Genomic DNA, 25,866 nt, shown 5'->3' with positions numbered 1-25,866 from the left:
CGCGGCTCTTTGGCCCTTCGAATACGGCTCTTCCGCGAAAGGTTTAGTGCAGACCCAAAACATTACTTATTGTCATGCCTTGTAAGAGAGACGAGTAAACATTTTTGCAAGACGAGGCTATAAATACATTTAAATTAAAAAAAATACTCTTTTTGAATAAATTTCAATTGTGTGTTATCTACATTTGGCTCTTTTGGTTGACAAGGTCGACCACTACCAGCAAAAAGGTAGGGAAAAAATCGTTTAATAAAAACGAAAACCAAATAATTTGTAAATTTATCACTTCAGGTGGGCTGTGAGCTCGTCCAACCATATAAGCAATAAAGAAAAAAAATTGCGTTGTGTCAGGTAGGTGTGATTCCAGGGGAGTCGTTTAGTGGGTGGGCCCTAAAATTCCTTGGGCCCGCGGTCTGCTCCCAACACCTTGCAGATCGTCAAGTCCCGCATACCCCGCGCGCCCCCAAGGAGGCGCATCGTAGGAGGTTCGGCGCCGGCCCGAAAAAAAAAATTAGGTGCGATTTACTAGAATGGTTTAAAAAAATCACATAATTCATTCATACAAAAAACTTTATTAAAAAATATTTTAATCTGTACATCATAAAATATACATCATTATGGCTTCATTGGACGCATTACAAATGGATGGAATGTCTTAAGTACATTACTATCACAATAATTGAGGCACAATAATTTATAATTTTATCAAATAGCATTATATACTATAAAAATATAGAAAGGAATAGAATATGGACATACTTAAATACGTTTAAAAAATAAAAATTAGGTTTCTTTTTTACTTTTAAAGTTATAGGATACAAAATATGAAGTTGAATTACGGTTATAGTTTTTATTAATTGATTTATTAATATATTTATTGGAACCCGGCCTCGTTCCGCTGTGACTATCACTAATTATATAAAATACAACAACTGTACTGGTGGTAGGACCTCTTGTGAGTCCGCGCGGGTAGGTACCACCACCCTGCATATTTCTGCCGTGAAGCAGTAATGCGTTTCGGTTTGAAGGGTGGGGCAGCCGTTGTAACTATCTCAGTATATACCTTAGAACTGATATCTCAAGGTGGGTGGAGCATTTACGTCGTAGATGTCTATGGGCTCCAGTAACCATTTAACACCAGGTGGGCTGTGAGCTCGGCGACCCATCTAAGCAATAAAAAAAATTATTGAAACTACACGATCGCCATCTGTAGTATTTTGGAGGGACTAAAACAATTCCCTTCCTCAAAATACTAACTATAATATAAATAATATAATATAATATAAAATACTAATAAATAAATATAAAAAGGGTAATTTTTATATTTATATAAAATATTCATACTCAGTACCATATGCATTTTATTGCCATTGCAGGCATGCAAGCATACGGCCCATCTGATGGGAAGTCGTCATTGTCGGTTAAGGACATCAGCAATGCCAGGGGCACAGCCAACTGCTGTCTACTGAATTTAGGATGTAAATTTTTTATTCAAATTTCACACTAGACAGAGAATGAGGATATTAGAATTAAAAAAAAAATCATGTCTAAATAAAAATTTAGAGAGTTTCTTAGCTTTAAGTGTATATAGTATATATCTTATATTATATATTTATATATTATAGTATATATTTTGATTCGTATTAAAATGATTTATTTTGTATAAAATATCACATCCTGTTATTTGTATACATAAAGAAATGTAATATAATTATTTATTTATGTAAAGAAACTCCTACGTACTTTTAAAAAGATTTTTCTTAGAAAAGTTCACTCACTTGTCATTCAATGAAGAGAAATAATTCACTCTTACATAATATACTAATAATATTGTATAATATATTAATTTAAACACACATAGATAAGGACTTTAAATATTGTTTTCGTATTTATTTTACAGACGAGTGAATATTTTGTTAGAATAATTTATTATAGTTTTAATTTTATATTGTCAATAAATTCGCATTTATAATACAGAAAACGCAGTTAAATCTTTCATTGTCCGATGTATTTTATATCATTATATTTGGAATTATTTAAAAGTGATATTATTGTTATGCTGACCGTACTAATATTACGTTATTAGCTAGTAAGAAAAATCACACAAACTCCATAGGTACTGGCGACTGATGACAATGACAATGACAATGGCCGCCGTCAGATCGCCGTGTCGACTATGGGTCCCGGGTTAGTTAACGCCTGTTTCCTCTCTTGGACAGCTGTGACGAGTTTTCTGTACGGACCTGTGGGATACAGTTAGTGTTTAATACACAAAAAAAAAAAATTACTAACCCACTGAGTTTCTGACCGGATCTTCTCAGTGGGTCGCGTTTCCGATCCGGTGATAGATTCTGCGAAGCACTGCTCTTGCTAAGGCTATTAGATAGAGCCTGTGAGCTCACTTACCCGTCAGAGCATAGCTGAAATAGTCTCTTAGGCTATCAACGATTAGACAGGGGAAAAAATCAATAAAAGAAAATCAACTAAAGATTTAATAAATTACATCAAATTCACTGTAAAGTTATTTTATCTTATTTAACTTCATTGTTTTGTTATTTTATTACAGATAATCAGTTAAATGAAGGTTTGGCTTAAAGGACCAAAACCTTATAGCAATAAAAAAAAACACTGGCTGAAAGCGCCACGTTCCACAAGCTAAAGAAATGCATGAAAATTAAATAAATAATGGTATCATTTGCAATGCTATCGACAGGTGAAAGGCTATTTGGTTTAAGCAACATTTTTGCAAGTTTACAGGAGAGCCATTCAAAGATTATTATTAGGAAAAATTCTTCTTCTTTTTTCTACCTTATCCAACTAGGTGTGGTCGGCACAGCTAATTTTTCTATTCCATTCTCTTCTATCGACAATCACTCCTCTCTCTCTTTCTCATATCGTCTATCACACACTCCATCCATGAAAATTAAAATTAGGAAAAAATATCATAACAAAAAACACTTCTTCAGCTAATCTGAAATGGGTAAACTTAATGGACATTCAATTAAAAACGTCGAACTGTTGATATTAATATCAGATAGAACGCACTTTGGATTACACTTTTTTTCCCTGCCTATGCTGATAGCCTTAAGAGGCTATTTCAGCTTCGGCTTGACGTGTAAGGTGAGCTCACGGATTCTCAGCTCAAGGGATTACAAAGATAAATGTCGCGTATTAAGCGTAATGTCGTTTAAGCCTTTCACCTCTCCCCCCTCGATATAATACAAAACTTTTTTTATAACGCTTTTATTCACTTCAGATGTATGTAACGGAATCTTTGAACATGATTTTGACCCCCTTCAAAACGTCGGATTAACTTGAAATTTGGTATACTTATTAAGGATCGATGACAATACAATATTAAAAAAAAATATTAAACAAATTGAAATTCAACTAAAAAATTTAAAAATAATAATAATAGTTTAGTGCATGGCATCAGTAGTTATAAATATTTTACGAACATATATGAATAGAAGGGTTCTTTTGATAATATCCTGTAAAGCACCCCACACTTTTTACAATAAAATCATTTTTTCTTACACTATTTTTAATTCAAATTAATTTTCTATTTTTTAGTTGGATTTTCTATAAAAGCGTATTTCTTTTAAACTATTATTTATTTTATAATTGAAGTACTACTGGTAGTCCGGACGCATGGGCTCAACCAGGAGGGAGTCTACTCACCTAGAGGTAGGCCGAGCGATTTCATGTCGCTCTCGGTCAGCAGCATGAGCGCTTCCAAGTCGATTTGTTCGTCTCGAAACTTCTGCACGTACTGCGAGAGGCCCCACGCGGTCAGGAAACGCTCTAGGGACGCCGAGCCGGACTCATCGGCCTCCCCCTCCTCGTCCGAAGTTATCGTCGAGCTCTCTGAAGTTTATTTTTTTACCGTTACCGCCGCCCATAGACGCAGCAATATGCAATAAAAAAAAATCTGGTGGGTGAGGAAAATTTCATACTCCTTCGTCCGCGCAATTTTCGTAAAAAGGGGTATAAAGTTTTTGCTTCACGTATTAACATAGTACAGATTTGTCGTTACTTGGAAGCTTGCTTGTAGAGCACAGAGTATCAAAAAAAAAAAAAATGTTTTACAGAGTGCGGTACCTGAGTGCGGCTCGGTCCACTCGGCGGGGCGGTAGGCGGTGCGGGGGGCGTGGCGCGCGGCCAGTGACCCCGCCGAGCCGATGGACAGGTCCTCGCCCGGCGCGCCCGGCATCGCGCCCAGCGTGGCCGTTATGGACCGTCTGAAACAACAATGAACAAGTCTGTAATCATTTGTAACCCGATCCGGTGGTAGGACCTCTTGTGAGTCCGCGCGGGTAGGTACCACCACCCTGCCTATTTCTGCCGTGAAGCAGTTATGCGTTTCGGATTGAAGGGTAGGGCAGCCGTTCTAACCATACTGAGATCTTAGAACTTATATCTCAAAGTGAGTGGCGCATTTACGTTGTAGGTGCCTATGGGCTCCAGTGACACTTAACACCAGATGGGCTGTGAGCTCGTCTACCCATCTAAGCAATAAATAAATAAAAGTTGAGCCTGTGAAATGCTCAGGCGGCTCTAGAGAGGACAGGAGAAGTAACGGAAGGGGGTTTTAGTCCGTAGGATGCTGAGTAACCTTCTCAGTTGAGTCGGGTATACCATCTGACCCGGGCCGATTGGTATCCATGAGGATTTCCCGAAGGCACGCAAAAAAAAAGGTTGAACCTGTGAAACGAACAGATAAGGAAAAGAACAAAGACCTGTTCTAAAAACCTCCACGATGTTTCCCAAACGCTATGACATGTCCTTCTTGAAACAAGACTTGTAGAGAATATTAAATGGTAGGCAGCGGCTTGGCCCTGCCCCTGGTATTGCTGACGTCAAAAAAAGTAGATATGTTTTTTTTATTGCCCTTATAGGCAATCGAGCATACGGAGTGGTTACCGCCGCTCGTGGACTTCAGCAATGCCAGGGGCAGAGCCAAGCCGCTGCCTACCGAGAGAGATATCAATCACGAATATGCATATTGTATCGTATTCTGTTTTGCAACATCCTGTATATAATACACAAATATGGCGTAACAGACCTAGTGTCGCATGACGCGTTACCCCCAAACCACACCAAATTAGCTTACGCTGAAGTTGTGAGCAAAACAAAGACACGACATTAGCATTAGCTGAGCCACCTCCTTTTGCCTTTTAATTTTTTTTTCTTTTCTTTTTTTTGTATTTTTTTTATTTATATCAAAGGCAATAGATTATTTTATTATTTATTTATTACATTACCTAAAGGCTACACTCCCGAATCCTGGTCTGTCGAATATACTGGCGGGCTCTTGCAGCATCACCTCCTGTCCTATGCCGCTGTCTTCTCCAGACAGAACCGTGAAATCCGGTTGACTTGCCGATCTGCCGAAGTAAAATAAAAAAAAAAAAACAATGACTACCTGTTAAATTTTCCATTTTAACTGCATATGTACATATATTTTTCATGTTATAATGTCTTAATAAATCTTAATTGTGAGTGAAAGTGAGTACAATAGGTACACATTAAACTAAAATGTACGTGTAAAAATATATGTGGGTGTGTAAAATACATAGTAGTGTGTGTAAAGTTTTTTTAAATTTATTTAATGTATTTTTTAGATTATAAATGTTATAGATTATAGATTAAAACCAATAAGTTTAATTTTTTATTTTATTTTTTATTGAGATGGATTGACGACCTCACAGTCTACCCGGTGTTAAATGTTTACCGGAGTCCATATACGTCTACAACGTAAATGCCACCACCCACCTTGAGATATAAATTCTAAGGTTTCAGTATATAGTTACAACGGTTGCTCCACCCTTGGAACCGAAACGCATTACTACTTCACGGCAGAAATAGGCGAATTATGGTCGATTTTCGACCGCTCTGGCTGACCTCTAGTAGTTATTATAACATACGTACATACCTTGTCAGTGGCGGTTTCTTCTGATCGGTGTCCTCCGTGAACACGTCGGTAACGTTCCCCCGGTGTTGCGGTCCCGCGCCCAACGTGCCCACGTACATCACTTCACTGTCGCGACGGAGCCCGGATAATGACGTCAGAGAACGACGACCGGTCGTTTCTAATTCGCCAACCTATAAAAAAAACGGTTGTCTGTAAAGTCGGTTTACTGACGATAGTTGAATGTGACAACGTCATAAGAAAATACTGATGGAATGGTTTTATTTTTCAATTATCGCAATTATCGTTGCTATAAACAATTGACACCACATAAACTTTTCACTGAACTTCATACTTGACGAAAACATGTAAATGTATTATTGTATAGCAGCTGTCCACGCGGATGCATCGCTCACTCAAGTAGGAGAGAGATAGATGTCGAACGCTGCCGAACGCGGAGGCTGATTGTGCCTCTTTTTCGCTCGTTGCGCGCTCTCGCTTGCACTTCAAGCCTTAAATGATACGCCTCAGAGCAAGGTAACGCCGCATGAGTCATATTTTTTCGTGGGTGCAGCCGGCTCCATCGATTTATAAGACGTTGTCACGTCAAAAAAGACTTACCCTCCTTAGAACGTTTCGACCAAAGTTTGGATGTTGTCGTGCAGAAATGAAGCAGTATAGTTAAATTAATGTTAACGTGTTTATTTATTTTGTCTTAAATAAAGTGCGAGAGGGAAGGCTCATTCATTGTATACAGTTTTAAATGTGTTAGAAAGAATACACCGGTTTTTTATACCAATCTGTGAGGAGTCTTAAATTGGGATTTTGTGCGTCCAAAGTTTCGATGGTTACACAGACAAACGAAGACCGCGTCCAAACTTTAAACGCTAACACAGATGAAGGGTTTGAATCTTTGTGTGTTTTTCTTAAAAGCATTATAAGATCTTACGTTTTTATAGAAGTCGTTTTTACGTATTTGTGTATATTGTCAATTTCCATTATGATTTAGATTTATTTAGATTAGCTACTGGTATATTACCTCATCTAAAATATATACGTATAAAGACCAAATAGTTAAGTACAATTTTCTTCTCGAAAATTTTAACCGTTATTTTTGGTTTGTTTAAAAGTTATTCACGAGTTCATGGTTTTATTTTAAAGTTGCTTTCTGGCAAAAACAAAGAGATTATTATATATATCGTGGAATTTCGATTATAGGACGAAAGTGAAAAAAAAAAAAACTGATCTCCATACTAACGTCTCGAAGTTTCGACATTTATTTATTTGGCAATTCTCCGTGGAAGTGGACGAACGTGTCTAAGGAGGATAATCAAGTATTGAAATGTTACCTTGAAGTCATCATTCGGTCCATTACGGCCGATCGTGTTGTTGCGCAGTTTGCTGGCGAGGGCCTTCTTGTAGACGGCGCCGCGGCCCCGGACGCCCGAGTTCACGGTGCCGACCAGCGTGCTGTACGTCGGGCGGGGCTGCTCGTCCGCCAGGAGGTTACCTGGATTCGGTACGCACTACGGTATACGCCAATCGTGGACATAAGACAAAGACATGCCCGCTGAGTTTCTTGTCAATTCTTCTCAGGACGGAGGCTAGTTTTTGTGAATTTGCGGTAGTTCTTTTGACGTTCAACAAGTATGTACTTTCATTTATGTTGAATAAAAATTTTTTGATTTTGATTTTTGATTTTGATATTTCAAACTATTGCGACGGTCCAATAAGGCCTTTCCTTGACCATCGCTTACGACTCAGTCGTCTACGAGTTTGAAACATACGTTCGGTGCGTAGTTGGAATAGCGCTTTAGGCTACCAACTATTAGGTAGGGCGAAAAAAGGACAAAAACAAGTTTAATGACAAAAAAAGCGGTTTAAAATCGTAAAAGTACTTTTAAATATTAGCTGGATTTATTGGACTCTTCTTGGATATGGATGGTAAAATCATCCTAATTAACATGTTTTTAGTGGCTTAGTGACAAATATTAACCGATCGACGTGGCAAAGCGAATTGTCTCACTCCAACCACCCTGAGATATGTCATGAGGTCGAAATGTCAATTGTATTGGCATAACGACCGACTTCCAAACCGCAGGATGCTACTTACCAGTGGCAAAGTGATTTATTTAAGCTAATTTATAATTGTTTACACATTTATCACAAATTACGACAAAACACAGCGACTATCCACTATAGAAATCACAAATAAATTAAATACATGACAAATTTAATTTATCAAAACACATCGTTGTTCCGAATCGGTCTCATCACGGCGAATGTAAGAATCGATCTAGAAAGATCATTGGAAGACACTTGTTTAAACACATCCAATACTATATTATATTAAGTACATTCTCATATTTATAACTTCAGTTCCATAGAGTGACGAATTTGAATTTGAACGTAATTGCGACAAATCTAGTTATCTTATTCAGTTAGTAACCTAAAACTTTCACAAGTTATTATTACCTATTTTTTATACTTTAAATTACTAGAGAAACTCATTATTATTCATACAAATTTCCTTTTCTTTACTACTGGATTCAAATAGTTATAATTTAAAGGGAATCTTTATATATGTTACGATACAAAAACCGGACCGCAAAATTGATCTCTTTCCCAAGGTGATCCTAGGGAAAGAGAAGCTGTTGACGTATAGATCAAACATCGCAGCTTCAGTGTTCTACTGGCAGAAATAATTACGGTTTAGGCAATAAAGATTTCCACATACCCTGACTTGTAGATCTGATCATCTTTTGCTTGAGCGCTATTAGCACGTTGCTGGGCCGATGTGGCATAGTGGACACCTCCTCACCATAACCCTGTTCCCACTCTTTGGCCAGCTTCTTCATTTCCTTCTCGGCCATGAGATCAGCTTTGCTCTGTCTTTTCTGATACTGCTTCTGCGATTTCTCGTAGTCTTTTCTGGCTTTCTCTTTGAGCGCTTTCGATTTCTTCCTGGAAAATTGAAAACGATTTAATTGTAGTTTGAATTTCAGCGGTACCTCATTAACTAAAATGAGAGAATTTAGAGTTGCTTAAATCGAAATCTCTGGTATGCAATCGTCTTCCTGATGTTATCTGAACGCCATGACTTGTCCTTCACAAATGTGGCTTGTATAGAGTTTTTAGTCGTAATCAGCGACTTCACTGTAAGCATTGATCTCTTTATGGGCGTCAATCATCGTTAAGCATTGGGTATACATACATAAATAATGCTCCTTCCTGATTTCTGATTAGTAGTATAATAATACTTTCATCTGATGTTTCTAGCGAATCTTCTCCCACTTCCTATCTCAAGTTATACTTCCTATTGCAAGTCTTAAATCCTTTAACCACTAGAGAGCCGCGAAAATGTTTAATAATCAAATAAGAAACGTCATTAATTAACGTTTTTCATTAAAAGATATCACAGTAATATTTCGAACGGGACATAGACAGATTAAAGATCTGATAATCAACACATACTTATCATTGTTTTCTAGTTTTGCTGTAGACTGGTCCAGGTACCGGAGTATATCCTCTCTGCCATTAATAGCGGCCAGCTCCTGAGCGGAGTGACCGTCGACGTCCATAGCGTACACATTAGCTCCGAAGTTGACCAGGAAAGTCACGCATTCCTTGTGACCCCGGGCCGCTGCTAGATGAAGGGCTGTATTGCCGAAATAGTCGGCCTTGTCTGGTTCACCGCTGTGATTAGATCAATTGTTTCATTCTTAACGAGAATTCGAATTTTTTAAAATTTTTATTGCTTAGATGTGTGAGCGACCCATCTTGAGATATAAATTCTAAGGTCTCAGTATAGTTACAACGGCTCCCCCACCCTTCAAATCGAAACGCATTACTGCTTCATGGTAGGAATAGGCGGGGTGGTGGTACCTACCCGTGCAGACTCACAAGAGGTCCTACCACCATGAATTATGCAAATTATAATTTTGCGAGTTTGATTTTTATTACACGATCTTATTCCTTCACCGTGGAAGTCAATCGTGAACATTTATTAAGTACATATTTCATTAGAAAAATTGTTACCCGCCTGCGGGATTCGAACACCGGTGCATCGCTACATACGAATGCACCAGACGTCTTATCCTTTAGGCCGCGATGACTGGCCTTTGAATAAAATCCGTCGAGTTCGTAATTAAGGACATCCATCGTGCCTAACTTAGCATAATTCCGTTAAGTTTCTCAATAGATCCTCATACATCTATAATGGATCTGAATTGCTTACGTAGCTTACACTGCCTTTAATGAACGAAGAAATTTTTTTTTTTTTTTTTTTTTTTTTTTTTTTTTTTTTTTTTTTTTTTTTTTTTTTTTTTTTTTTTTTCTTCATAAAACCGATTAACTGCTTTAACATTATTAAAATCAGAATTGGAATAAATTATTGTATAACAACAAAATAGCGCACAACGCTTCCTAAAAACACGTTCTAGTCTATTTGAGTCGGAAGTTGTAATGAGCAAAATGTACGTGTACAAAGCAATTACCGGCTTCATTACCAAATAGGCGTAAAAGTTGCGTTCCAATTGGAATAAGTGAAAGCAATGATTATGGGCGTTTACGTCGTTTTAGGCTTGAACAGAAGAAAATGTTTGGCGAAGGCTGGAAGAAGGGAAACGGAAGAAAAAATCAAATGAGTTATTAGCAGCGGTTTTCCGACGGGTTCAATTTAATTAACGGCCGTCTGGTGTAGTGGGAAGTGACATGGTCATTACACAAGGGGGTCGCGGGTTCGAATCCCGCCAAGGGAAGATATTTGTATGATAAATATAAATGTCTTTTCCAGGGTTATGGATGTATATTAAATATATGTATGTGTATAATAAAAATCTTACATTTATTTCCGTTATCTGGTACCTGTAACACAAGTTCTTTATGAACTTATCACGGGACCAGTTAACGTGGCGTGATTGTTAGTAAATATTTATTTATTATTTATTTATTTATTTATTTATTATTAATTATCATACATTAGAGAGCGTTAACATGGTAGTTTGCATGCGAGCTAGCTGTCTTAAACCGTAAAATGAACATTGGTACTACATTACCATGGAAATGTGTGAGGAACCAATAGGCAAACGACAGTCTGCCTCATCAGAGAATAAGGGATCGCAACCTCGGTCGCGTCTAGCTTACGTCATTTCATTCCCGTAACTTACATAAGCCCGCACGGATGGATACTACCATCCTACGTATTTTGATACTAGTAGTTCGTGCCTTTTGGAGGAGAGTAATCTTATAATACACTAGATTTTGCCCGCGACTTCGTCCGCGCGGAATAATTCACAAATAATGCTTTATTTTAGAACAAATTTGGTTAGCATAAGAAACGTTATAGTGAGCCAACCTTAACATATGGACCTATGCTGTCGTGGACTTTTTTAGATCTTTTAAAGTGCAACAATTCTGTTTTACCTTATTTTAGCGAAACTTTAATCGTTTCTGCAGCGCACGCAGCAGAAGCTCTCAAAAGGGAAAAAACCCCAATTTTAAAACATTCTTTATTGGTGCTCCGCTTGTATTGGTCTTAGCGTGATGTTATATAGCCTATAGCCTTCCTTAATAAAAGGGCTATCCTTAATAAATGGTATTAAAAAAAACCGCATCAAAATCCGTTGCTTGGTTTTAAAGATTTAAACATGCATAGGGATATAGGGACAGAGAAAGCGACTTTGTTTTATACTATGTAGTGATTAAGTATAGATATAGATTAACAAGATTACGCGGCGCCTTTATTTATTGAAATCGACGGTGTCCCAAAAAGTAACTAAACAGCTAATGGGATTTTCTACCTATCTGCCAGTAGCTTCGTGGAGCTATTCTGGTTTCACCATGGCCGATGCGAGAGCTCACGGGGCTCAGCTCAGAGAAATGCTTCGTTGAATCTTTGGAAGGTTAGGTTCGAAATCGCGACCCACTGAGAAGAGCCGGCTAGAAACTCGCCGCGTTCCGTCTGCGGGTCAATTTCAACGTGGAACTATTTGTTACATTCGACGAGAACGATGACCGGTGCTTGGAATGCTTAAAAACACTGAGAGTAGATCAGGAGGATGCGAAATGACATGTCTAGGGAGATGACGTTTGTGGGTTGCCCCGTCGTCTAGGTCGGGGATAGTAAGTTGAGTTCCTCTGCTTATATACTGCATTAAAACACTGGGGTTTTATTTAAATGCACTTTACTTCACGTTGTTTGAAAATCAATAACAAACGAACTCAATAATCTATGGTACAATAGAAATCTTGGTATCTGTATGTATCCACTTATGTGAAGCTCTCCCTCTTTAAGAACGCTTAGCTGGTAGATAACTCAATTTTTGAGTTAAGCTCGCCATTTTATAACTTCGCAATTATTGTATTAACTGTGTGTACAATAAAGAATAAGGGACAATAAAGAATAAAGAATCTTCTCGTACATTTTGTGTTAATACAAAATACTGCCTTAATTATGTATGTTTTAAGCGCGGCCTACATTGAAGGTTGCATGTTACTTATGACGCGAGAAGATATATAATAAATAACGTGGTCTCATTTTACAACTGATAATTTTTATCAATCATTACATTGATAGTTGTTTACGTGCAACAAGAAATTAACGACAGTACTTCAATTTAATCTATGATACAAAAGAATATTCACAGATACGTCGATCATCAGTATTTAACGACATTTATTCATTCCCGATCCTGCGGATAGAATGGAAAGCAGTCGACGTCGCCCAAAACACGTCATCTCGGATCCTCCCGATCCACTAACGGTGCTTTTAGGTACTTCAAGCACCGGTCACCGTTCTCGTCGAACCCGTCGCTTGCGACGAAGGGCTCGACGAGTAAATTAACTCTCAGACACAGCCCACTGAGTTTCTCGCCGGATCTTCTCAGTGGGTCGCGTTTCCAATCCAGTGGTAGATTCTGCGAAGCACGGCTCTTGCTAGGGTTCGTGTTAGCAACGTCATCAGGTTTGAGCCCCGTGAGCTCACCTACAAACGTTAGGGTTACGCTGAAATAGCCTCTCAAGGCTCTCAGCTTAGGTAGGAAAAAAAAAAAAGAAAAAAAAGACATTTATAATTTTTGCGGGTTTGATTTTTATTACACAATGTTACATTTTCACTTTGAAAGTTTTCAAGAACACGTGTCAAGTACGTGTTTCCTTACAAAAAAAAGGATTTGATCATCGACCCAATCACATCGATCGATACAGAAAGTCTTGTTCGTCAGACCACGAAGCCTTTAAATATAATAAAAAAAATTAGGAGTCGTCGTGGCCTAAACGATAAGACACCCGGTGCATTCGTATCAAGCGATGCAACGGTGTTCGAATCCCGTACCAATTTATCTAATGAAATACGTACTTGAGAAATGTTCACGATTGACTTCCACGGTGAAGGAATAAGAACATCATCTACATAAAAAACATCACTCGGCCTATTTCTGCCGTGAAGCAGTAATGCGTTTCGGTTTGAAGGGTGGGGCAGCTGTTGTACTGTAAAAATTAAGATTTTAGAACTTATGTCTCAAGACGGGTGGCGACATTTACCTTGTTAATGCCTATGGGCACCAGTGACCACATAACACCAGGTGGGCCCTGAGCTCATCCACACATCATAGCAATAAGCTTATCAAATACTATATTCACTAAGAGTGTTGTTTAAAAAAACAAAGTACATACCCTCGCCCGCATAGTAGTCTCAGGGCTTCTATGTGTCCTTCGAAAGCAGCCCACAGCGTGGGAGTCATTCCAGATTCATCTTTATTATTGCATTCTTTGCGTGTCGCTTCCCGCAGTACCTCCAGTAGACCATCTTTGGCTGCTCTGAAAATTGAGGAGAAAAAAAAACATGAATATGATTCCAGCGGCAAACGTATCGATTTCAGTTAGTGATCTGGTGGTACTGGTACTGGTGGATCTGGGTACAGTGTTTAGGTACAATACTGTCGGGTATATCTCAGCGGCGTGAACGAAGAATTCGCTTTGATATTTATCAGATTTTCGACCCGCGAGTATATTTTATTTCATAATATTACTACACTTTGTGCTCTAAGCCTAAGTCTATAAGCCCTTAAGGAAATTTAAACAACTCCTGTCTTCGCTGTTATTAAAGAAGTGTTATTACCCTGTTACCGATTTCCTAAATGATGAATTGTAGCACTCTCCTTATTTAAAATCTCAATTTTTGTGATCTCATTCTTAAATTTATATTGACTAGAGGTCCCGCAGTAATCGAAATTCGACTATAAATAATCGGAATTGTAAGTTTGTACACTATTATGATTGTATTTTATACTTCTATAATCACAAATTTCGCCAAGACTACACTATAAAAAATATTAACAAAGATAAACAATATTTAATCTATTCTCAATATGACAACAGACGTCAAGAAGAAAAGTTTGACAATAAATAGTATGCATGCGTGTGTGCATCAAATACATGGTATGTAGTGTGTGTAATGTTTTCTTTATTGATTTAATGTATCTTTTATGCATTATTTTTAGAAAATATTAGCATTGTGCACTTCTTCTCTATATTCTCTATAAGTGTGGGAAATTTCATACTCCTCCGTCCGCGCAATTTTCGTAAAAAGGGATACAAAGTTTTTGCTTTACGTATTAATATATAGATACCTAGTTTATAAATTAGCTGTAAGTTTCTCCTTCAATTTTGTATGCCAACAGGCAGAATGTACTAGGATTGAATAAATTTATATTTTATACTAAGACCATACTTGTACCTGCATTTGTATTCAAATAAATAAATTATTATTAATAATATTATCTATTTTTATATCGCCCCCAAAACACCTCCCCGCACCAATTTCCTCCCATCACTTTTAAATGATAGAAGCCTATAATAATTTCAAACTCGATGTTTTATTACAGAGATGGATATCGCGCTCACAAGTATGCGATAGACGAGATAAGTGTGCATATTTTACAAACGTTGGCGCCATTTATCATAGACATCAATAATCCCCAAATGAATCGCGCTAAGCCCTTTTTGACCGGGTAAGTGATATGTTTGTCTGTTCTTTCTTGTTACGGCTCACCCAGTGTTAATCAGGTAAGACCATCGACATCACATTGTTAACGCCAGCACCTTCTTTGAGACGTCTAAGATATCTCAGTTTTATTTACAAACACAAGCTTGTTGTGCCGATGAGTAGGTTACATAAGACACGAAATTCATTTAAGAAAGACACATTTAAGAAAACTATTAAAGAACATCTGTGCAATAAAGCTTACTATAAAATCAATGATTATCTAGAAGATTGCACAAAGTGGGAATGAGTTGCTCGCTCCGGGCATTTCAATATTGCAATAATTGTTACGTTATAATACTCACTGTAAAAATGAATATTTAAAAAATAATCTAATATTTAAAAAAAAGACATGCCCGCTGAGTTTCTTGCCAGTTCTTCTCAGGACGGAGGCTAGTTTTTGTGAATTGGCGGTAGTTCTTTTTGACGTTCAACAAGTACGTACTTTCAATTATGTTGAATAAAAAAAATTTGTTTTCATTTCATTGTATTGCCGTGTCATCCCTCAAATCGGAATGCACGACTGCTTAGCGGCAGATATTAGGAAGTTAATGACTAACGAACTCTGCCTTAATTTAATGCTGATTATATCTATATTTGTTAAATACCATTTATGAATTAAACAAAGTTAATTTTTTTCTTCAGACATTTTGTATGACCAATAAGTTTTTAATATCAATTTCACTATCGCATAGGAATTTAATTTGAAATTAATCATCTTTATCTGCTTTAAACGATAACGGTAATAGGATTCTTTTGTAAAATATATTTTGGGTACATTTATCGCTACATTTGTTTGGAATAGAAGCTTTATATAAGTTAAGCAAAAAAACAATTCAAGGAATAATAATCGTGATGGTATTTTTTTTGTGAAATATTAATGATTTCTATATTGAAGTTTAATTTAACAAATAAAAAAATTAAACAATATTTAGTTTAATTATAATATAATTAGTTATTAGTTTAATTGATTTAAATAGCAGATTTATTGGATATAAATCTCCCATCATAATTCTCCCGACAATTCTTCGGTAAAATTAATTATTATATGTTTTGTTATTGCTATATCCTAAATATTGATTTAATAAAACATGCCGCTTAATAAGTATCCATAGCCTAACTGATATTTAAGCCAGTTTTTTTTAGGAAGGAAGGATTACTGATGTCCCGAAGGCTTTTCCTTTCCTTTTTGAGGACAGGTAGGCGAGCACGTGTTCAACCAGGACGGGGACCAAATGTAATTGTTCGGAAACTGTACATATGCGAACTTTTCTTGAAAATTTCGTGGGCGAGATTCAGGCATCTGTCAAATTTCACCGTTTATTTCTGCCATGAAACACAAGTAGAACAGAGTGGGGCACGGGCAAGATCTGTCTAATAGTTTTTTAAGGCGTCGTCTCCTGTGAGAAATTTGGGGGTCGAGGACCTCGGACCTTCTCTTCTCCCCCTCTACCTCTCTGGAGGCACCGGAGTCCGACATAATCCGGTCCGTTACCCCCCTCGACCGGGTATCCGTAAATGGATTAACTAGGTTTAAAAAAAAAGTAAGATTACATTTAACCACCGCAAGATTCGAATGGAATAACTTAAATTCTCCACGCCTGTTTTGTAACTGGATCAAATCAACGCTTATCCGTGACACCGTGAGTGAATGTTGTTCGAGAACAATCGGAACAATGGCCCGACACTTGACAGAGAAAGTGCTTGCGTAACGTCATAATATTCCCGTTGCCAATTGTCACCGTGTTCGGTCATTACACGGAATTTCATCCACCTCGCCTGAAGTATTTGGGCAAAAACTCGGATGTTTTTTTTTTAAATCGTAATCTTCATTGCTGAAGCACGCTCCTAGACCGATTCATTAGTTCTGCAAATGGCCCGTCAAATTTGGAGCATGCGTGGCGTCGATTCTAATGTCTACAACGGCGATAAAAACAAAACATGTCGTAGAACTTGAAATATCGTTTTATTCAATTTAAACCCGCAAAAATTATAATCTCTGTAATTACTGATAGTAGAGTGTCTTATGAGTCAGCACGGGTAGGTATCACCGTGCTGCTATTGCTATGCTATTTCGAGCGTAAATCGGTAATGCATTCCAGTTCGAAAGATGGGTCAGCTGTGCAATACAGTTGACACTTAGACCTGATATGGCAAGGTGGGTGGCATGTCACGTTCACGTCATGATGTCTATGAGCTCAAGTACCACTCCGACTGGTGGTAGGACCTCTTGTGAATCCGCGCGGGGGTGTACCACCACCCTGCCTATTTCTGCCGTGAAGCAGTAATGCGTTTTCGCATGGCCAATGTAAAATAACTGGGTATCGCCATCCTGCCTATTTCTGCGGCAGTATAACCGATAATTTAATAATAATTTTAAGCGAAATTCAAATCTTTTATCCAAAGTGGATTGCAGCATTAGGATTTTGTGTGTACGGGAATGAGTAGCCGCTTATCATCCGTGTCAATAAATATGTATTATTTGAGAAATTCTCCATAGATCTTTCAACCAAAGTTAAGGAAGAAAAACTAGGAGAAGCTCAGCCTTGAACAAATTAATAAACTAAAAGATGTACGATCGTGGGGTATGTGCGGATAAATAGTATTTGATATTCCTTGTTTAACATATTGCATTTGTTTTTATTTCAGTCTATTTAATACGATTCTCGTATCCATATGTACATATCGACGCTTGAAAGGCAAACGTGACTAAGCGATAATGCGTGAACTTTACAGTAGACTAATTTAAAGTTGAAATACCTGAAAACAAAATCTTATTTTAATGAATCTAGCTGTAGTAGAATCTAGCTAGTAGCTGTAGGATTGAAATTATTTTAATAGACCTAGAAATATATAGGTATTTTTTGCGCATCGAATATGGTTATCGCCTATCATTTATGTACAAATCAGTTATTGTCGCTTAGTCACGTTTGCCTTTCAAGCGTCGATATGTACATATATTTAGACCAATTAAGTTTTAATTGAATGTCTGATAATACAATCTCATAATAAGTCTTCTCGTCAGTTTTTGCGGTTAAACATAATTAAAACTACTTCTACGTTTTTTTTTTTTATTGCTTAGATGGGTGGACGAGCTCACAGCCCACCTGGTGTTAAGTGGTTACTGGAGCCCATGGACATCTACAACGTAAATGCGCCACCCACCTTGAGATACAAGTTCTAAGGTCTCAGTAAAGTTACAACGGCTGCCCCATCCTTCAAATCGAAACGCATTACTGCTTCACGGCAGAAATAGGCAGGGCAGTGGTACCTACCCGCGTGGACTCAAAAGAGGTCCTACCACCAGTAATTTTTTTTTACTTTAATGTCGGCTTTAATATTGACGTTATATGACGACTGAGCCATCATCCGTGACCACGAAAACTGTAAAATATAGTAAAAGTTCTTCATTCACGGGGTATATTATTATGTCCCGTAAATATGCCGCTAATGTAGGAACTGTGAATATGTAATGGCAATTTCGCGTCATTTGTAAAAGGTCGCGTTTACAAAGGATATTCGGTTGCATACCTACATACTGGTATCTTTTTATCAATGTGCATGTACCGATATACGGATTTGATTCGCGAATAAAGAAATCTTTAGCCGCGTTTAGGAATTGGGTCGCATTTTTTAATCCGAGATTAGTGAAAACGCTAATTAAGGAAGCGCAAAATTAAATAAGGAGCTTTTACTATATTCGAAACTTCGCAAATAATAAACTCGAGATTAATCCATAAAGATAGTTTTAATTATGTTTTACTACATCTATGTGTGCGCCAACTAAAATTAATTGGCCATTGTTGACACTTTTGTGCAAAATTGTGGGAAAATAATTAGTGGCATTAACGTATTCAAACAGTCGATTTTGCGATTGGCTCATAACAGTATTTTGGTAGTTCCATGTTGTGACAATAACTGCATGTCAATGACCTACACATGGTGGTCGATCACGGGAACCCTCAGTGTCAGCTGGCAATCGATAAGCTGATAACGGAGTTATTAAAGCAAACTAAGCCCTATGTTAATATCGTTAAATGCATTATAGCTTGGCATTAGTTAACGTAATTCGTTTCCGTAATGCACTGACACCCTATTTACAGCGAAGCGTGTTCAGGGTACCGGGTGTCTTCACATTAGATTCGTTTTGTGTGCTTAGTGCGAGTTTTTTAACGTTCTCGATAGCGTTAAAGTTAACTCTAATTTGTATGGAGTTGGAACGTTTGCCCATATTTGCCGCTAAGGGCGCTGTTCCAACTGTCTCCATCATTATGTCCAGTTTGTTACAGTACACATACGCTGTAATGCTGATGCCGTTTGATAAGAAGTTGTGATGAATATTACCAGCATTTGGTCTAGACCAAACAGTGACCATTTTAGGGTTAAGTTTTCGTATATCGCAAGGCAATCATCAACTTACTGATGGTAGGACCTCTTGTGAGTTCGCACGGGTAGGTAAGACTATCCTGCCTATTTCTGCCGTGAAGCAGTAATGCATTTCGGTTTGAAGGGTCGGGCAGCCGTCGTAACTATACTTGAGAACTTAGAACTTATATCTCAAGGTGGGTGGCGTATTTACGTTGTAGATGTCTATGGGCTCCAGTAACCACTTAAGCCCAGGTGGGCTGTGAGCTCGTCTAACCATCTAAACAATAAAAATATGAGGTCGAGAGTTCTCGTTTAGGAACAGCAAGGGCGAGCGTTATACCAGCTGGCTAGCTGGCTGGTCGACGATTCACGATCTTCTCTCCATCATTATGTCCAGTTTGTTACAGTACACATACGCTGTAATGCTGATGCCATTTGATAAGAATTTGTGATGAGTATTAACAGCATTTGATCTAGACCAAACAGTGACCATTTTAGGGTAAGTTTTCGTATACCGCAAGGCATACTTTAATGCGTTCGTCGCGCTGGTGATCGTACAGTTTGTATGGCACACACTTATCAAGTTTTTTTTTGTTGCCACTTTGACGCAAATGGATAAAGATTATTTTTATGGTAACGTTGAATGTTGCAGCTAACTGAGCAGTAAATTGAGTGAGTATTGAACGGTCAACAGTCGATGTCGCCTTAAACACGACATTTCGGATCTTGCTGAACCACTAACGGTGCTTTTAGGTAAGTACCTCAAGCACCGGTCACCGTTCTCGTCGAACCCGTCGCTTGCGACGAAGGGTTCGGCGAGTAAATTAACCCACAGACACAGCCCACTGAGTTTCTCGCCGAATCTTCTCAGTGGGTTGCGTTTCCGATCCGGTGGCAGATTCTGCGAAGCATTTCTTGCTAGGGGGTTAGTGTTAGCAACGTCATCAGGTTAGAGCCCCATGAGCTCACCTACTAGTTCTGTGAATCTAGTATTGCCCCTCGAGGTTACTAGAATAGGTGGGAAAAAGGAAAAAAGCATGGCTTTTTTTGTCTATTATGTCCTTTAACAACGATGACTGATAGTCATCACATGGTCTTAATGATTTTCAACCTAATCTCGATGGATTAAGTTTGGTTGTTAAGTGTGTTCCGGTTTGAAGAGTAGTTTTAATGAAATTCCGACAATATATCCCAAGACGATGAGATATACGCGCAACACTAGCTGAGCCGACTGTCCGTTTGCGTGTTCCAGACTTAAATATAACATTAATTTTCCCATAGAGACTATTTTAACCAAATTGATTTACAATTTCATTGCGAAAATTACTGAACAGTAACAATGAGCGAGTCATGATTGTTCTGTGCTCGGTAAAATAGGAGATACGCTTCACGTGACACCCAAAATAAGGGTTTGTCGACCTGGGTGTTTGAAATTAACATTTGGTTCGCATTCATTTAGTTTCGGTTGTAATTATGAACGTACTTTACTGATCAACTAGCCTTCTGTCCTCAGAATCGCCCGCGTGGGATAAACTTAATATTCCATGCTCACTTACTCAGTGATGGAATGGAAGAACCCATTCCAAGGATTCAAACTGTTCCTATACTGAATTTCGTCCAAACAAATTTAGTAATTTGAGTGTGAAACAGTAAGAATTACTTCGAATTTATAATTAGCTGCGACCGTTGCGGCATCCATCTTATAGATTTAAACGTTTAATAGAGATATAGCGCGATTAATCTATTCTATATTAATGTTATAAAGAGGAAATATTTGTTTGTTTGTTTGTTTGTATTGAATAGGCTCTGAAACTACTGAACCGATTTGAAAAATTCTTTCATTCAAATCAAATCAAATCAAATCAAAAAATTTTTATTCAACATAAATGAAAGTACATACTTGTTGAACGTCAAAAGAACTACCGCCAATTCACAAGAACTAGCCTCCGTCCTGAGAAGAATTGGCAAGAAACTCAGCGGGCATGTTTTTTTTTTTTTTTTTAATAAGCAATTATTATTTATTAATTTTTTAATATTACATTTTTTTTTTAAATATGAGTTTTTTACAATGAGTATTATAACGTAACAATTACTACAATATTGAAATGCCCGGAGCGAGCAACTCATTCCCACTTTGTGCAATCTTCTAGATAATCATTGACTTTATAGTAAGCTTTATTGCACAGATGTTCTTTAACAGTTTTCTTAAACCTATGTATATGTAGGTTCTGAACATCTTGTGGGATTTTGTTGTACAGGCGCACAGACAAACACCCGAATGAATTTCTTATCTTATGTAACCTACTCATCGGCACAACAAGCTTGTGTTTGTTCCTAGTATTTCTATTATGTATGTCCGACTTTTTAGGAAACTCCTCAATATGTTTACGAACATACATCAAATTTTCAAAAATGTACTGGGATGGCATAGTGAGAACTTTAATTTCTTTAAATTTCTCCCTCAGGGATTCCCTTGAGTGCATGTTATAAATAGCGCGTATAGCTCTTTTCTGCAGAATAAATATCGTTTCTACATCGGCCGCATTGCCCCATAGCAAAATGCCATAGGACATGACACTGTGGAAGTAACTAAAGTAAACTAAACGAGCCGTGTCCGCGTTTGTTAACATTCTAATTTTTTTTACTGCGTATGCTGCAGAGCTGAGCTTACTCGCCAATTTATGAATATGAGGTCCCCATTGCAGTTTGGAGTCCACTGTTATACCAAGAAATACGGTTGACTCAACAAGCTCCAATGATTCCTCAGAAACAATTACATCACTATCCACTTGTCTCACATTTAAAGATGGTTTAATACATTTTAAAGTAAATTTAATACATTTAGTTTTCTTACTATTCAATAATAGGTTATTGATACGGAACCAATGAACCACACACGAAATCGCATCATTCACTTCGTCATAGACTTGTAATTGTCGTTTAATTTTAAATAATAAAGATGTATCATCTGCGAATAATACGACCTCGTGCCGGGACTCAATAAAACTAGGTAAATCGTTTATATATATTAGAAATAAAAAAGGACCCAAAATGGAACCCTGAGGTACACCCATTTTCAACAAGGTACCTGAAGATCTATTACCTTTCACATCTACTGTTTGTATCCGTCCTGATAAATAGGAAGTAATAAGTTCCAATGCACCATCCCTAATACCATAGTGATGTAGTTTCCTCACCAATGTTTCATGTTCAACACAGTCAAATGCTTTGGATAAGTCACAGAAAATTCCAAGACAATCATGTGATTCCTCCCAAGATTTAAAAATATTTTTGACTAGATAAGCACCTGCATCAGTTGTAGAGCATTGTTTGGAAGCTACACTATTCCCGAGTGACATAGGCTATAATCTTTTTTGGAAAAAAATTAGGGATCCTTACTAAAACTCCAATAATGTAACCCAAGGTGTAAAAAAATTACCTAATATATTCTTTACATCGCGTGCCCTGCGAAAACTATTGATGATAGAATGAAATAATGCACTACGACTTTTTTACAAAAAGTGTCGCGACAGCATATGTCTAACTATTATAGTTATGCCGCAATAAGTGTTCTTTTATTTTAAAAAATAAAACAACGTCAAGTATCGTTGAATTTTTTGGTTAAAGACCCGAGCGGAGCCCGAGCGGGCCGCTAGTATTGAAAATAAAGCTATCTACTATCGAGTAGTATAGTTAGTAATTTAATAATTAAGGTATGTTTTTCGATTTTCGTGACTTGAAAACATAATTAAATTGTATATTTTAAAAAAAGATAGTAAGTAGTAAAGATAGTTTTTGTTAAGTAAATCAATAATGTGGACTTGGACAGGACTGTGGACGTGACCTGGAGTGATTTCAAGGAGCAAGCGCAAGACAGGGTCAAGAGGAGACAGCTTGTGAGGGATGTACCATGATGTACGGATGTACTAATGGGGCACCGTAGGACTATAACAGCAACAGCAAATCAAACTAACTAGCATGTCAAAAATCTGTAGGATGAAACAAATATCAGAAATAATAAAAGGAATTTAATGAATGTGATATTGAAGTTTAATTACGTATTTCTATGACGTACATACGTATCTCTCATTTTCTGATGAAGAAATTACAATTTTTTCTCTTAGTATATTTCTAAAAAATTACGTACATATAAATATGTCAATATTTTATAATATGTGATATGAAATCAATCATGTCCAAATTTATTAACCTAGTTATTTGTTGTTACTTAGTTGTTAAATTTTTAACAGGTGCCACGTCTACTCAACGTAGTATGATGGATTTTAATAGTTTTAAGTGCTTATGCTTATGCTTAAAATTAGCAGATATAACTTTTCTGGCTATATTAGTGTAGTTAGCCACAATTTATAATGATAAAGGTGAAGCTTCCATTTCCCAGAACAAAAATGTAAAGAAATAATTGTTGGTGGTAGGACGGCTTGAGTCCGCATGGGTAGGTACCACCACCCTGCTTATTTCTGCCGTTAAGCAGTAGTGTGTTTCAGTTTGAAGGGCAATTCAGTAGATGTGCTGTTAAAATTTAGACCTTAGAGCTCATGTCTTAAGGTGATGGTGGCTTTTATGTTGTAGATGTCTATGGGCTCCAGTTAACACTTAACACAAGGTGGGCCGTGAACTCGTCCACCAGTCTAGGCTATAAAAAAATAACCATATAATGTTTAACAAAAATTGATTGTAAACTTTTACTTTAGCAACAACTACCTATTTTTCTTTTTTATCTTTCTTATATACCATGACCAGATTGCAGGTGGGCATTTGGCAGATGAGGTATGTTACTCCAACAACTTTGATGGACTTTGTTTGTAGATGCTCATTGAGTTTAGTGGTTTCCAAAAAGAATTGCATACGGTTTTAAGGATTGTACTTTAATATAACCAGAGGAACATTAGAATACTTCTCTGAGTTCCATAGTTCAGCATCATATATATATACAGATTGGTTTTATGACATCATTTTGTTCACTGAAATACATATAGACGCTTGAAAGGTAAAAGTGACTAAGCAACAATGCGTAAACTTTACAGTAGACTAATTTAAAGTTGAAATTAATTTAAAATATACACTAGAAACACCTGAAAAAAAAATTATATTTTAACTAATCTAGCTGTAGGATTAAAATGATGTTAATAGACCTAGAAATACTTTTTTTTTGCATATCGAATATGGTTATTGCCTATCATTTATGTACAAAGCAGTTATTGTCGCTTAGTCAGGTTTGCCTTTCAAGCGTCGATATGGTATGCCCCTTAAGAGCCAATTTAGTTCCCTTCGCTTTTTGAGCCATCTGTTTTTTTCTCAATATAGATATTCTTGGCTACTTTCGATTTATTTTTTACATAAGTATATTTCGGTTGTTGAATTACAGTCTGCTAGTAGTAGTCACTGGAGGCCATAGCCATCACATCATAAATGTCAGTCTTATCTCAGATTTCAAACTAATGCATGGGGTTTGTCACAGAAATAGGAGATTTGTTGTTTCTTCATTTCTAAGTTTTTTTTTTTATTGCTTAGATGGATGGACGTGCTCACAGCCCACCTGGTGTTAAGTGGTTACTAGAGCCCATAGACATCTACAACGTAAATGCGCCACCCACCTTGAGTGGAGTTCTAAAATCTCAGTATAGTTAAAACGGCTGCCCTAACCTTCAGACCGAAACGCATTACTGCTTCACGGCAGAAATAGGCAGGGCGGTGGTACCTACCCGTGCGGACTCCCAGAGGTCCTACCACCAGTGTTAAAAATGTATGTTTTGAATTCTCTGGCATCTAAATATTAACTAATACATTTCGTCTTTTAACATTTGAGAATTCAATTAATTGTAAACGCACTCGGAAGTATTTAAAAGTAATCGATTTCTACACAATCTTATCATAAATTTCGCGAATGCAAGATAACAAGTCCCATTACTTACTTGTGGAACCTGTCCGTGGACATTTTTGTACTTCTTTTTTTTTCACACTACGAACAATGATTTGAGATCCAAACGAGGTCCGACAAAAGTTTATTCAACTCATTTTTATCAATTCCATAAATTTAACACATAAAAAATTCCTAAGGGAAAGCTCTTTATTTTAACTATATTTTTAAACTTAAATATCAGATAACTTGACAACAAAATTATTTAATTATATATAGTAGTGATATAATTGATTTATTTAAATTTATTTTCATAAAATGATGTGCACAAAAGTACTTTTAATTCAACGCGAAAAATAATAACAATCTCCTAACAGAATAACCGTCAAACTTAGCCAAAATCTAAGCCACAGACTAATAAATATCATTAGAGGATACTTTCGAAACAATATTTTTCAGAAAACTGACATTTGACAGATGTGAATGCCACAGAGTATGAAAGCCCAGTACTACCTAAGACATCAACGCTACCTAGTGAATACTTTATTACTTCATTCTTAAATAATAGTTCAACAAATAAAACGGTGTTTTTATTTTTAAAATAACTACTTAAGACAAGAATCTTTAGAAAGTGTTTTAGTAAAATTAAGAGGTTAGAAAATCATGTTA

General features: G+C 37.0%; 1 protein-coding gene and 1 long non-coding RNA gene across 2 annotated transcripts; one reads left to right on the top strand and one right to left on the bottom strand.

Annotated features, from left to right (window-relative positions):
* Positions 1-549: 549 nt before the first annotated feature.
* Positions 550-25,672, bottom strand: LOC101740171 (pre-mRNA splicing regulator USH1G). The gene is made up of 10 exons (XM_004921893.3): positions 25,253-25,672; positions 13,583-13,726; positions 9,383-9,604; positions 8,646-8,872; positions 7,258-7,418; positions 5,933-6,102; positions 5,262-5,384; positions 4,099-4,238; positions 3,679-3,864; positions 550-2,240 (listed from the first exon to the last, which is right to left on the bottom strand). Exons 1-10 carry the CDS (start codon positions 25,273-25,275, stop codon positions 2,155-2,157), a joined length of 1,482 nt encoding a protein of 493 aa, XP_004921950.1. The 5' UTR covers positions 25,276-25,672; the 3' UTR covers positions 550-2,154.
* Positions 14,799-23,352, top strand: LOC134200416 (uncharacterized). The gene is made up of 2 exons (XR_009975336.1): positions 14,799-14,919; positions 23,149-23,352. It is a non-coding gene; the product is annotated as an uncharacterized LOC134200416 (long non-coding RNA).
* Positions 25,673-25,866: the final 194 nt, after the last annotated feature.

This window comes from Bombyx mori, chromosome 17, assembly GCF_030269925.1.
Source record: "Bombyx mori chromosome 17, ASM3026992v2".
Taxonomy (NCBI): Eukaryota; Metazoa; Arthropoda; class Insecta; order Lepidoptera; family Bombycidae; genus Bombyx; species Bombyx mori.
Note: the sequence above shows the minus strand (reverse complement) of the source record. Positions and strands in the feature narration are given on the sequence as shown.